Raw genomic sequence first — 13,098 nt, forward strand, 5'->3', positions numbered from 1 at the left:
GCTATTATTTAAGAAGCTATTCATTTAAAGGTCCAATCTTGGGCTTTAAAACACTCTCAGCACAGACCTTCTTACTTCTATTTACAAATTAATTTTTATCTTCAGGAGGGGATATCTGTTAATACTTTGGATATTTTTCACTTGATGTTTGGGGCGACCATGAAAAAAAATGAACAAACAGGAGAGGATACTTTGTTTTTCGTTTCTGGTTGTACTCAAAAGAAACAAAATTTGAACCTGCAAAATTAGCTATTTTAAAGACGGATTTCTAATAGTAAGATTGGGTTTCTTACAGCCTACATTAAAATACCACTTCAGTTATATAAATCTTATTTAAATACAAATAATTTTTCAACTCCAACATTCTAAACTGCACTATATTAACAGAAAAACTTTGTATGTGCCAATGTGAGGAGCCAGCAGACTCCTCTCTTGAGAGAAGTCCTACCATAGAGGGCATCATTAGAGCCGTGAGAAGTTCTAGTCCTACAGTAGTTGGTAAATCAGTTTTTGTGGGAATTAACTAGAGAGAGAGAAACTCTGTGTGAAGCAGAGCTGTTTGCTGGGCTTGACTCATTAATATTTAAGAGTTGGCTGGGAGCAGAGACTCTGAATCAGCCCACCTGGGTTCACTTACCAGCTGAGTAAGCTGGGACAAGCTACTTAACCTCGCTAAGCCTCAGGTTTTCCCTGCCTGTAGAACAGGGATCAATAACTCAGAGATGCTGTCAAGTTTTTAGAGGAGACAATGCAGGTGGCACAGTGCCTAGTGCCCAGGTTAACAACAAACAGAACTATGGTCACTGCTATTATTTCCTGCATTTTAGTCAAGGATATGTAACAACTTCTCTCCTCTGGTGGAAAAGAATTTTTTTGAGAGGTTGTTAACCAGCCCACCCTGAAGAAATGATGGGTGCGACGGACCCAATGACTGCCAGAAGAAACTACACCTACAGAAAAGGAAATATTAGTAATAACCCAGAGACCAGGCAAAATGGGCTCCAGGCTTAATGAAATCACATTAAAATCAATTTCTCAAACCCAAGAAGCCTGATCCCATTCTATTCCAAGTCTTGGGTTGTTTTTTTTTTTTTTTCCCTTGTCTCCAGGAACAGAGAGCCTAAGAGACCTACTCTTCTTCTTTGACTGTCCCGGGGCTGGAGATGACTGGGTAGCCGAAGTACTTGGCTGGTCTTCCTCCTCTTTTGTTTCGGTTTTTAATTCAGTGCCTCTCTCTTCTGTTTCTGTAGGTTCCATTTTACAGTCTTCTGCTTTACTCTGAAAGACAAGGTAAACGTTTTTAGTATTCCAAAGACTTGCCACCAGGAAGCAACAAGATCATTATCTTATATACTCTGTCCTGTAGACGTATCTGAAGACCCTTTCTCATCTGGAAACCAATGAAATGAGACCTAATTATCTGAATGCTAATTTGGGTTCCTAGACTGAGGCCCTAACCAACGGCAGTCCTTGCCCTGCTCTCACCTCTGCGATATCCTCTGGCTGAGCATCTGCTGGTTCTGGTGGCTCCACTTCCATCTTTGCCTCCATTTTCACTTCCTGTGAAGGCTGCTTCTCAGGAATGGTCTGAGAACTCACTTCTGTGCTACTAGTGGATGGAGGGTTTGATACCTGCCCTTCAATGCTTACAGCTGGTTGGGAAAGCTGGGCGTAAAGAGAGGAAAACACACAAAAAGTTTGCCAATTATACAACCAGAGTTTAAGCTCCACAACAGGATGGCATGATCAACAACCCCAATCTAGACTCCTCTCATTACATTCATTTATGGTGCTTTCACATACTCGGCCTACTCCGCTCCCTTAAAGTAAACCGTGTGTTAGAACAGAAGACTGAGGACTGGCTGGCTGACCGTACATGCGAGAGACACCAGCAGTTTCTGCACTAGCTGTCCTCCTGTGCCAGGGTGTGAGGGCTGGGGTCTCAGAGATGACTGCGTCAGAGCAGCTCACATTTAGAGAGAAATGGAAAGAAAAGAAGGATTGACTAGCTATTTTGTTTTGTTTTTTAACTTTCCAGTGGGAAAATCTGCAAGGGTATAGAAAAAGTAGAGAACATATAATGAACTCCCACACTGAGTGGCTGTTTTGAATCACCACATTCTAATGGGATAACCAGTAATCTCTTTTCCTAGGTCTTCCAATAAGAAACCTCATGAGTAGTTAGAATTTTCAGGAACCCTAATCAAAAGTTTCCTTTCCGCATTCTACTGTTCCTTGCCTATCAGAGGGTGGGATGAACCAGCTGCTGACTTATGGTGTTTTATGAAGTAGTTATGACTCATGGACTTTTCTGTTCACCAACATGACAGAGAACTAAAATGTAGGTATCAGTAAGCAAGCAGAAAGTTCTGAGCCTTGGTACAAAGAATTCTATTAGTAAAGATGCAACTATTAGATGGGAACTTAGATTTCTGCTATGTACATGATGAACCTCTCACAAGGAAGCTATGGACTGTTCAAGACCCATACTTTTCTCACCTTAGGTCATGATTTTCTGTTCTTTTCTTTTTTTTTTTAAAGATTTTATTTATTTATTTGACAGAGAGATCATAAGCAGGCAGAGAGGCAGGCAGAGAGAGAGGAGGAGGCAGGCTCCCTGCTGAGCAGAGAGCCCGATGTGGGGCTCGATCCCAGGACTCTGAGATCATGACCTGAGCCGAAGGCAGCGGCTTAACCCACTAAGCCACCCAGGCGCCCCAGGTCATGATTTTCTAACTGCGGCTAGGACCAGACATTCACAAATCTATGGTTTTGTTTGTTTACTCTCAAATACTACAGCTCAGACTGTTTGAAAAAGAGTCTTTAAATAAACAGAAAAGTTATGTGATGTGTTGAACATACTACAGATCCTTTCCCCTTGTCACCTGTTTATATGCCCTCATGTCTCAGAACACAACGCAAAACATACCACGGTCAGCGTCAGACCTAAACAAAGTCTTTGAGCTCCCTCTATGCTAGGTACTAATTATAGTAAGAAAAAACAGGAAGGAAAAGAAAGTCCCTAACTGCAAAGAGATTCTAGTTTAACTGGGGAGACAACACAATACAGACGAGAACCGGCATATAAATAATCTTAACACTACAGTACAATTTGAAAGGGTTCTGCGGAAACCCAACTCTCTGCTTACTGGAGTCGCAGGCTGTGGGGGCAGCAGCGGCGCTGTCGGGGTGGGAACAGATGCTGCTGTACTCTGCTGGGAGAGAGGCTGCTGCTGGGGCTGGTCAGCTGAAGGAGCAGCAGGAAGTGAAGGCTGAACTTGAGGAGGAAGTTGCGTTGGTGGTGGTGTAGGTGTCTGCCTTGGAGGCGGATGTAGAGCCTGGGTCTGTGGCCCGGGTGGCATGGCTGGAGGTGTAGGAACAGGGGCTGGAATTGCTGTTGCTGGTGGCTGCTGAGCCCCTATGCTTGGGGGAGTGTGGTGAGGCGTAGGGGTGCGACTAGGTACTGGAGAGGGTGAATTCTGATGCAGAGCTGACTGAGGGAGAGGGGGACAGTGAATGTGGCTCCCTTGAGACCCTGGAGGCATTATAGGAGAGTTCACAGGGCAGGAAGAACTGGACATTTGTGCCTGTTAAATGAGAAACAGAACAAGATTGCACTTGAGAACACAGTAAAAGAAAATATTTACACAGCAATATGCTTCCATTTCAAAATGTGTCAAAACTTCGCATAATCCACCAACGTAGTACTTAATTAAGTAGACTTCAAAGAGAATTCACCAAAAAATCCCCGAAAACAAAACAACCCACAACAGAATGGGCCTCAGCCACTTCAGGGGCATGGGACAGTTGAATACACAATATTTTCTGCCTGGCTATGTTCTCCTTAGCCACAGTTCTTTCTTCTGCATTACAACTCTAAGATTTCATTTTAAGAAGTGTTCGCTACTATTAAAAATTGGTTACAATTATCAACTTAACCTCTTTCCTAGTTTGTAGAATTAGCAGCACTGCTCTATCACAGAATCATCTTTTCATGTCCAGAATACCATATGTACATAATTGCTCTTATTAAAAACTTAAAAACCCTCTCTATTTTCACCCATTATTTGCTCCCACCCTTTCCTGTAAAAAGATCAAGAGAAGTTTAAGGACTCCTAAGAACAAGTGAAAAAACCCATCTGTGAGACCTACTTGAGACACTGGTGCTTGACCGCCAGACGGAGCCAAAGGCATATTCGTTACATTCATTCCCTGTGCTGAGAACTGAGTCTGGGGAAGGAACTGGCTCTGGCTGGAAGGCTGCTGCATGCGAGGCCCATAGCCCATAGGCTGCATAGGGGGGAAAACAGAAAAACATTACACAGAGCACCAATTGCTTCATTATGGTTATTCTACTACAGTTAGAATCACCACCGCTGTGGCTCTGCTGAGGGGAAAGTTGGGTAGAAAAGGAAGAAAATGCAACACTGGACTCTCGTACAAAGATAATGGAGAACAGCCTTACTGCTGACCCAAGCCTACTCTAAACCAATTACGGCGGGTTACAGACAAACCAATTCTGATACACACCTGACAAGGTACAGAGGTAACCACTCTTTGCATACTGTTAAGTGACAGTGAAATACACCTTCACAAGGTCTGTGTTCACGTCATGATGTTGCAGTAGCACAAACCGTAAGAATCTATAATCAGTACAATTAAAATCTTACAAAGATTTGTGGCTGAACTTGGTGGCATTCATGGTCCACAAATATTTGAAGATTGTTATATTTCATTTCTTTCATGGCAGGGGGGGTGTTTACAGTACTTTATTCATAAAAGTCAACAACTGGAAACAATCAAAATGTCCATCAATAACAGAATGAATAAACACATTGTGGCACACTCACTAAATGGACTACTACTCAGCAATAACAAATTACGACATACACAACAATGCAGATGAACATTAAAACCATTATATTGAGCCAAAAAGGCCAGACACAAGAGTACATTTGAATAATTCCATTTATATGAAGATGAGAAACAGGTAAGGCTAATCCATGGTGACAGTAATCAAGGTATCAGCTGTCTAAAGGGGACATGAGAGCACTCTTAGTGGAAACGTGCTTTATCTTGAGGATTACTAAATTTCATTTCTAAAACTCTGCAAACAAATATAGGCCTTTAATAGAGAAAGCAATTATGGAAAAACAAAGGCCAAATACTTAATAGTCTAAGAAAGATTATTAAAACATGGCAGTCTGGCACTCAAGGACTAAAGACACTACCTAATTCTGAAAGCATAAGGGTTGGGGTTAACATGGAATGGTGGACTGCCTTAGAATTTGCGTAAGGAGAGGTAAATGCTCAGAGTCCCTCTTCTCCAGTCCCTAGAACCTAACAACTGCCCCTATATCACTCTTGCAAGAGAGAGTTTCCTGTCTGGATAGGTTCTATGTTTGATGCACATTACAGAAGAGCGGCGACCATCAAAGTAAGCAGGCTACTAAATATTGAGACTCCAAGGAAAGGTGACTGTCGTTCTTATCAGCTTTCTTCTTGTAAGAGGACCGTGGGTTTCTTAGTGTTTATTTTATATTGATTATAATCAACAGAGTTCTTAACTATCTTGGATCCTCTAATATATATACTTCAGAAACTTGGTTTTTCATTTAAAGCTGTAAACCTGTTTTATGCCACCATGTTAAGTTCTGAAATTACTGGTTATAGAGCATTCCAATTTACAAATGTACCGTAATTGAACCATAATGAATCCCTGACTGTACATCCAGGATATAGCCTTTTTCAAAACAGAGTACATAATATGAGATCCTAAAATGAATTTCCTCCAAATTACATCGTTTTGGTACCTCAGTGATGAATTTTGTAGGAAAAATTTCTAAATACAATTTATTGGTAAAAGAGATGGATGCAAATTAGGGATTATAGTATTTACTGCCTAACTGTGGTATATGGCTTAGTTTTCTCCTACTCCACTTTAAAAAAATAACTACTTATTCTCCTCGTTAAAACACATATATAATCATTTATCATGTGTACCATAAGAGCCAAATAGAATTACAGAAAAAAAATCAACGTTAAAGGCTAATCACGTATAGTTAGCTGTTTAAGCAACTGTAAAGGTTTACAAAGCAGAAAAAAAAAAAAAAAGGATTTAGGTAAAGGCCAAAACGATTACACAAAGACAACACACTTACTGGGTTGAGAGTTCCAGGCTGAGCTAACTGTCCATGGTGCTGAAGAGGAGAGGTCTGCCGGGGTCCAATTGGGGGCTGGGGCATACTCATCTGGCCAAACTGATTCAAACCTGTAAGTACAAAATATTAGGTCTGAATACCTTCATGGAATTGGAGAATTAAAGAATGAATTCTGATTCTGTAACATTTTATCAGGATAATTAAAGGAACCTGTTTTCAACTGTGAATGAAGGACACTGTTAATTAACATATTGTTCTCTGAATAAAATCTAGTAATCTAGAGTAAAATCCATCTTGACCAGATGTTTTTACTTATTTTATTATTTTTAAAAAGATTTTATTTATTTAATTATTTGAGAAAGAGAGCCCAAGTTGGTGGGGGTGTACAGATGGAGAGGGAGAAGCAGACTGCCCACCAAACAGGGAGCCCAAAGTAGGGTCCAATCCCAGGACCTGGGATCATGACCTGAGGCTAAGGCAGATGCTTAACTGACTGAGCCACCCAGGCACCCCTTGACCAGTTGTTCTTATTTATTTATTTCTTTTTTAAAAGATTTTATTTATTTGACAGATCATAAGTAGGCAGAGAGAGTGGGGGTTGGGGGGGGGGAAGCAGACTCCCTGCTGAGCAGAGCGCCTGATGCGGGGCTCAATCCCAGGACCCTGGGATCATGACCTGAGCCGAAGGCAGAGGCTTTAACCCACTGAGCCACCCAGGCACCCCGACCAGTTGTTTTTAAATGGATGCTTCATGGCAAAGATAAAAAACAACCCCGACCAGTTTTTAAATGGATGCTTCATGTCTTTGCCACCTGAACTGCCAGCCAACCTGTACTCTAATACCTTTCCCCTCCTTCCCTGGGCTCCAACTCCAAAACGTGCTCGGATTTCTCAAGCAGGTAATTATGATACATGCTGCTGGTCCGAGGCAGGAAGCAAGGTGGCAAGAATAATCCTGTAGTACACCAGAGACTCTGTTTTAAAAAGCCATGGTTGGGGCACCTGGCTGGCATAGTTGGTAGAGTATGGGACTCTTGGTCTCAAGGTTGTGAGTTTAGGCCCCATGCTGGACATCGAGGTTACTTTCAGGAAAAACAAAAGCCATGGTTAGATACATGGATTACATGGATTGCTTTTACAACTTACCAGGCTGTGGAGTTATCCGAGCCATCATCTGGTTTGGCACACTGCCACGGATCATAGAGGGGTCAGGTAGAGGGCCATCTAGAGTTGAACAGAGAAATGGTTAGAAAATCTTTCTACTTTTAAAGAATTACTTATTTATTTTTGAGAGAGCATGCATGAACAGGGGGAGGGGCTGGGAGAGAGGGAGAAGCAGACCCCCCACTGAGTAGAGAGGCCAACACAGGGTTCCATCACAGGACCCTAGAATCATGACCTGAGCTGAAGCGGACCCTCAACTGACTTGAGCCACCCAGATGCCCCTAGAAAACCATCTTTTAGCCACTGGCCTTTCCATTAAAAAGGGGAAGGGTTGACAGAATGAAGGAGAGAAAAGGAAAAAAAAAAAAGAAAAACCTCACAAAGTATCTTTAGTAATGTCATGAAAAATTCAGCCTGACTCTCCAAAGAATGAAGCAATGAACTTAGGAACCCGAAGAAAATGTTAGTTCTAAAATATAAGAAAAGCCTCCAAATGATTATAGTCTTTTGCTTTCCTTCAGTGTTGACAGGAGAATAATGTAGTATCTTAAATTAAAAGGAGAGAGAGAGAAAGACTACTATAGCATTTAATATGCTACTGTTTGACTAATCTGGAATCTTTGGTTGGTATGCAGAATACCTCCAAGAGACAGCCACAGATTTTGTTCAGTGACCAAATTTGATGTGTACCCCATGTGTTTTTATGTGCATAAACCCACTGTGAACACTGACCTTAAATAATTCACGTATTATACTGCTCTATGTATCAAGGACCTCAGATTTGCTGGTGGCAGACTATGCTCTAAAGAGAAGCCTACCACACAACGGAAAACTCAAAAAATTCCCTGTCACTTCCACAAGTGTGCTATACTAACAATAAAAATCATCACTCAACTAAGTGCTTTAGTGAAGTTCAACTAACTAAATCCACTAGGATTTACAATATTGTTCTTTTTTTTTTTTTTTTAAAGATTTGTCAGAGAGCACGCGCGTGCACAAGCAGGCAGAGGGAGAGGGAGAAGCAGGGTTCCCGCTGGGCAAGGAGCCATATACGGGACTTGATTCCAGGACTCTGGGATCATGACCCAAGCCCAAGGCAGCCGCCCAACTGACTAAGCCACCCAGGCATCCCTAGTATTGTTTTTAATAAACTAAAACACAAATTGAACACTGGAGAGAATTCTGAACATTTATTCACATACTCTTTTATCCACAATTATACAAGATTTATAAAATTATGTGTATAACCCATGCTCAATACATAAAAATTATAGAACGTAAGATAAAAACCTCCGTAGTTTTGGTTTTTTTTTTTTTTAAGATTTTATTATTTGACAGAGATCACAAGTAGGCAGAGAGGCAGGCAGAGAGAGAGGGGGAAGCAGGGTCCCCGCTGAGCAGAGAGCCTGAAGCAGGGCTTGATCCTAGGACCCTGAGATCATGACCTGAGCCGAAGGCAGAGGCTTAACCCACTGAGCCACCCAGGCACCCTAAAAAATTTTTTTAATAAAAATTTTATTTGTGTGTGAGAGAAAGAGTGCACAAGCAAGGGGAGTGTCAAGCATAGGGAGAAGCAGGCTTGCTGCTGAGCAAGGAGCCCAATCCCACTTGATCCCACGACCCTGTGATCATGACCTGAGCCAGAGGCAGAGGCTTAACCCACTGAGCCACCCATGAGCCTGTTTTTTTCCCCAGATTAAAAAAAAAAAGATTTTATTTATTTGAGAGAGAGAGCATGAGAAGAGGGAGGGTCAGAGCGAGAAGCAGACTCCCTGCCAAGAGGGAAGCCTGATGCAGGACTTGATCCCAGGACTCCACGATTATGGCCTGAGCCAAAGGCAGTCGCTTAACCAACTGAGCCACCCAGGCGCCCCCTTTTATTACTTTTTAATTACAATTGTATTTAATATATCTTCATGGTTTAGAGCTGACTGTGAAGACAAAATGCCTGGGTTTGATTCTTGCCTCTGCCATTCACTAACAGTGTGACCATAGCAAGTCAAGTCACCTCTATACCTCAGCTCCTCACTGGTAAAATGGGCAATAGTATCTAACATTATCTCTCACATCTTTTTTTCTATGTATCTGTTATCTCTCTACTAATTTTTTTCTTAATGTAAGCTATACAGCTCAACGCGGGGCTTAAAGTCACAATCCTGAAATTGAGAGTCACATGCTCCACTGACTGAACCAGCCAGGCTCCCCATATTTTTACCTTTTTAAATAAAGCTGTTTTAATTCTTATCTTCTGTGGTTTTTCTTTTTAATTGCAAATCTGATTTTAAACTCTGTCAACTCTCCCAGTTTGTGTTCCTTTTTTTTTTTTTTTTTTAAAGATTTAGTTATTTGTCAGAGAGAATGAGAGAACACAGGCAGGGAGAGGGAGAAGCAGATTCCCTGCTGAGCAAAGAGCCAGAGGCGGAGCTCAATCCCAAGACCCTGGGATCATGACCTGAGCAAAAGGCAGATGCTCAACCGACTGAGCCCTCCAGGCACCCTTCCCACTTTTGTTTCCCATCCTTTTTGTTTTCATTTTTCCTATGAATATTTACGTTTTCTATAATGAATTTCCCTTGCACTTTTAATTATCCACATGAGGACCACAGGACGAATTCTTCCTGATTATGTATCTCTGTACAGGGAGCGGCCCCTCAGGGTGTGCTGCCTGCTCACCAGGGCAGCTGGAATTACCTCCAAGTAGTTCCTTTAGCAGCCACACCTAGCCCTTCACCTTTAAGTAGAGGGAGGGCTCCAGATGGTTGGTCAAATCTGTTCGATCTTCCAACTGCTTGGGTAAAAAGGGAATGCTCTGGAGAGCATTCTAGTGTACAGCTGTATGGCTACTTTAGCAATGTAATACTGGGGCCACTTTTAGGATGTTTCTACAATAAAAATTATGTTATAGTGAATATTTCTGTGCAACTGTACATTACTTAAAATCAAATTTTTACAAATGTAATGACTGGATTTAAGGGAATGAAAAAAACACTTCAATTTTCACCGATAGCGTAATCCAGAGCCATGTTACTGTACAGTCTTCAATATCCACTTTAACCTTTAAAGACCCCAAAAAGGTCACATTGATTTTACTTGTTCTTTCATTTTCTTTTCCCATGTTTCATCTTTTTCCCCGAGTCCTACACTAAGGAAGTTAGCACCTTTAATATTAAAAATTGTTTATGGTATCTTCTGTTGTCATTTTTCCCTTCAAAACTTCTAGGTAGTATCTAAAGACGTTTCTCATTTCATTTTATATTTTCTTCAAAACATTCTATGTACTACTTTTAATTTTTTTAAATTTAAAACTTTTGATTCTTCTATAATTAATCTGCATATGGGGTAAGGCAGGGATCTCATTCTACAAAATGCCAGATTTAGTATACAGGCTAAAGGTCAACATATACTTAGAGGCTATTCAGTTCCATTAACGTATGTTGCTGTCTGCATCAATATACCATACTGCTTTCCCTCTACTGTGAAGACCACAATTTAGTATCTGCAGACTTTAGACTTGGCTCAAATATCTAAAGAACTTCAGAAAACTCTGACACACTCAAGTATCTCAGGTTGGCCCACTTGTCTCTACACCTAATCCTGGTTTAGAACATCAGCACCTAATTAGTTTACTCAATTCCAGTCTTGATGGAATTTGTTCTCCTTCCTATCTACTCCTCGGAGGTAGGGAGGAGAACAACAACAAAAAAACCCCAGCTGCTTGGGTGTCTGGAAGGGTCAGTTAGTTAAGCATCTGGCTTCGGCTCAGGTCATGATCCCAGGATCCTGGGATAGAGCCCCTCATCCGGCTTCCCACTCGGGGGCGGGTGGAGGGGGGGAGTGGGGGGTGGGGGGTGTGGTGTTAGTGGGGGAGGCATGCTTATCTGCTTCTCTCTCTACCCCTCTCTCTTGCTTGGGCTGTCTTTCAAATAAATCTTAAAAAACCAAAGACAAAAAACTGCTGCTTTTCCTTTGCCAGTGGACCTTTATGTATACTCTTCCTCTGCCAGAAACACTGTTGCTCTTCTCAACTCTTCTCACACCATGGCCCTAGGAGAACATGTATCCAGCACACTGCATTTAACAAATGTGCCCGTTAAAGGCCAGTGGCAACCAGGAATTCACCACTTTACTACTTCAAGGCCTGAGGGAGATGAACTTCTCAGCCCACCTAAAATCCTGACATATGAGCTGGTGTTTGCTGGCTCAGATGGCACGTCTACAGGTAGTCAGAGTTCCCTGACTCAAGCAATACAAGCTTGACCCTCTCACAGCCTTTCTCCCAGCATTCAAACTAGCCTGTGTTGTTCTTCACCATGTGTATAAAACTCATTTCACTGCTTGAAATCTAGTAATAAGTCAGTGAATGAATAAGGGAATGTATAACACTCTTGGATATCTGGTTAATTGATTAGGTTGAGAAGGCTCTTATAACCAGAATACCAAAACTATCAAGATGAATTTTAAACTCTTATTAAAAAAAAAAAAATTAAAAATTAAAAAAAAATAGTTCTTAGCCCTCAAACATATTGTGTCAAGAAGAAAGTGTGACAATGTTAAGTAACATTTATTTCGTGTTTAGGATGTATGAAGGCTGGTGGGGACTTTGAACCTGCTCGGCCTACATTTATTGGATGCCTACCAAATTCAAGTCAGTACAAACCTGTAGACTATCATTTTCTAGGTGTCGCTTTGAGAGAAGAGTATCCTGGGCTTCTATCAAGACTTGTTAAGTACTTACTATCACCAGAAATCTTTTTTTTTTTTTTTTAAGATTTTATTTATTTATTTGATAGGGAGCACAAGTAGGCAGAGAGGCAGGCAGGGAGAGAGGAGGAAGCAGGCTCCCTGCTGAGCGGAGAGCCCGACACGGGGCTTGATCCCAGGACCCTGAGACCATGACCTGAACCGAAGGCAGAGGCTCTAACCCACTGAGCCATCCAGGCGCCCCTATCACCAGAAATCTTAAATATACTATTCAGTTACTTCTTTTACTAAGGGATGAATTAATTTCTTTGCAAAGAAAGGGGTGGTTCAGAAACTCTAGAATAGGTACACAAGCAATGAAAATTAATGACTTTGGTTAGAAACCATTTTATTACCAATTTCTCCCCAAAATAACTGTACAAAAAGCACTTACTGGTAGTCATTCCTGGTTGTGGCTGTCCCATATTGGGCCCCGGATTCATAGAAACCGGCACCATGCCTGCGGCACTAGGCAGCATGTTTTGTTTCTGTAGTCTAGTCCTTCGTTTTTCTTCTAGTTCTTTCTGGATCTTATAAATCTTCTCAGCGAGCAGGTGGTAGTACTCCGCCTTTGTGAATGTTGGAAATAAAACAGAGATAAGGAAGAAAGGGGAACTCCCATTAGGTAACAGAAAAAATGAATAAAGAACAGATATTCGCTTCATTTAAAGAGGGAAGCAGAAACCCAAAGGGGAAAAATCTAAACTATTTTCAAGTTTTTATTTTAATTTCAGTTAGTTAGCATACCGTTTAATATTAGTTTCAGGTGTACAATACAGTGACGCGACACTTCATATGCCACCCGGTGCTCATCGCAAGTGCACTCCTGAATCCCCATCAACTGTCTCCCCCATTGCACACCCCTCCCCTCTGATAAGCACCACCTAATCCACTTTCCTCGATCATTCTGGGTGTGAGTTCATGTTTGAAATCATCACGTGAAAAGCAGCTTTATTATGAACCTGCAGAGTAGAGCGTGACCTCTCATTACGCAGGTCTACAGAACACATGCTGGCAATCTGCATCCGTGGAA

The 13,098-nt window shown here is 41.6% G+C and overlaps 1 protein-coding gene across 1 annotated transcript in view; it reads right to left on the reverse strand.

The window, feature by feature from the left end:
- Window positions 1–13,098, reverse strand: part of LOC111157665 (E1A binding protein p300) — an 85,932-nt gene that overhangs the window by 28,275 nt on the left and 44,559 nt on the right. The window contains exons 10-16 of the mRNA XM_022519281.1: window positions 12,460–12,634; window positions 7,308–7,385; window positions 6,162–6,271; window positions 4,153–4,290; window positions 3,150–3,587; window positions 1,486–1,665; window positions 1,134–1,278 (exon numbers count right to left, since the gene is read on the reverse strand). Coding sequence (XP_022374989.1) covers window positions 1,134–1,278; window positions 1,486–1,665; window positions 3,150–3,587; window positions 4,153–4,290; window positions 6,162–6,271; window positions 7,308–7,385; window positions 12,460–12,634 — 1,264 coding nt within the window. The remainder of the gene's footprint in view (window positions 1–1,133; window positions 1,279–1,485; window positions 1,666–3,149; window positions 3,588–4,152; window positions 4,291–6,161; window positions 6,272–7,307; window positions 7,386–12,459; window positions 12,635–13,098) is intronic.

Source organism: Enhydra lutris, unplaced genomic scaffold (assembly GCF_002288905.1).
Source record: "Enhydra lutris kenyoni isolate GAN:26980312 unplaced genomic scaffold, ASM228890v2 scaffoldscaffold55, whole genome shotgun sequence".
Classification (NCBI taxonomy): domain Eukaryota; kingdom Metazoa; phylum Chordata; class Mammalia; order Carnivora; family Mustelidae; genus Enhydra; species Enhydra lutris.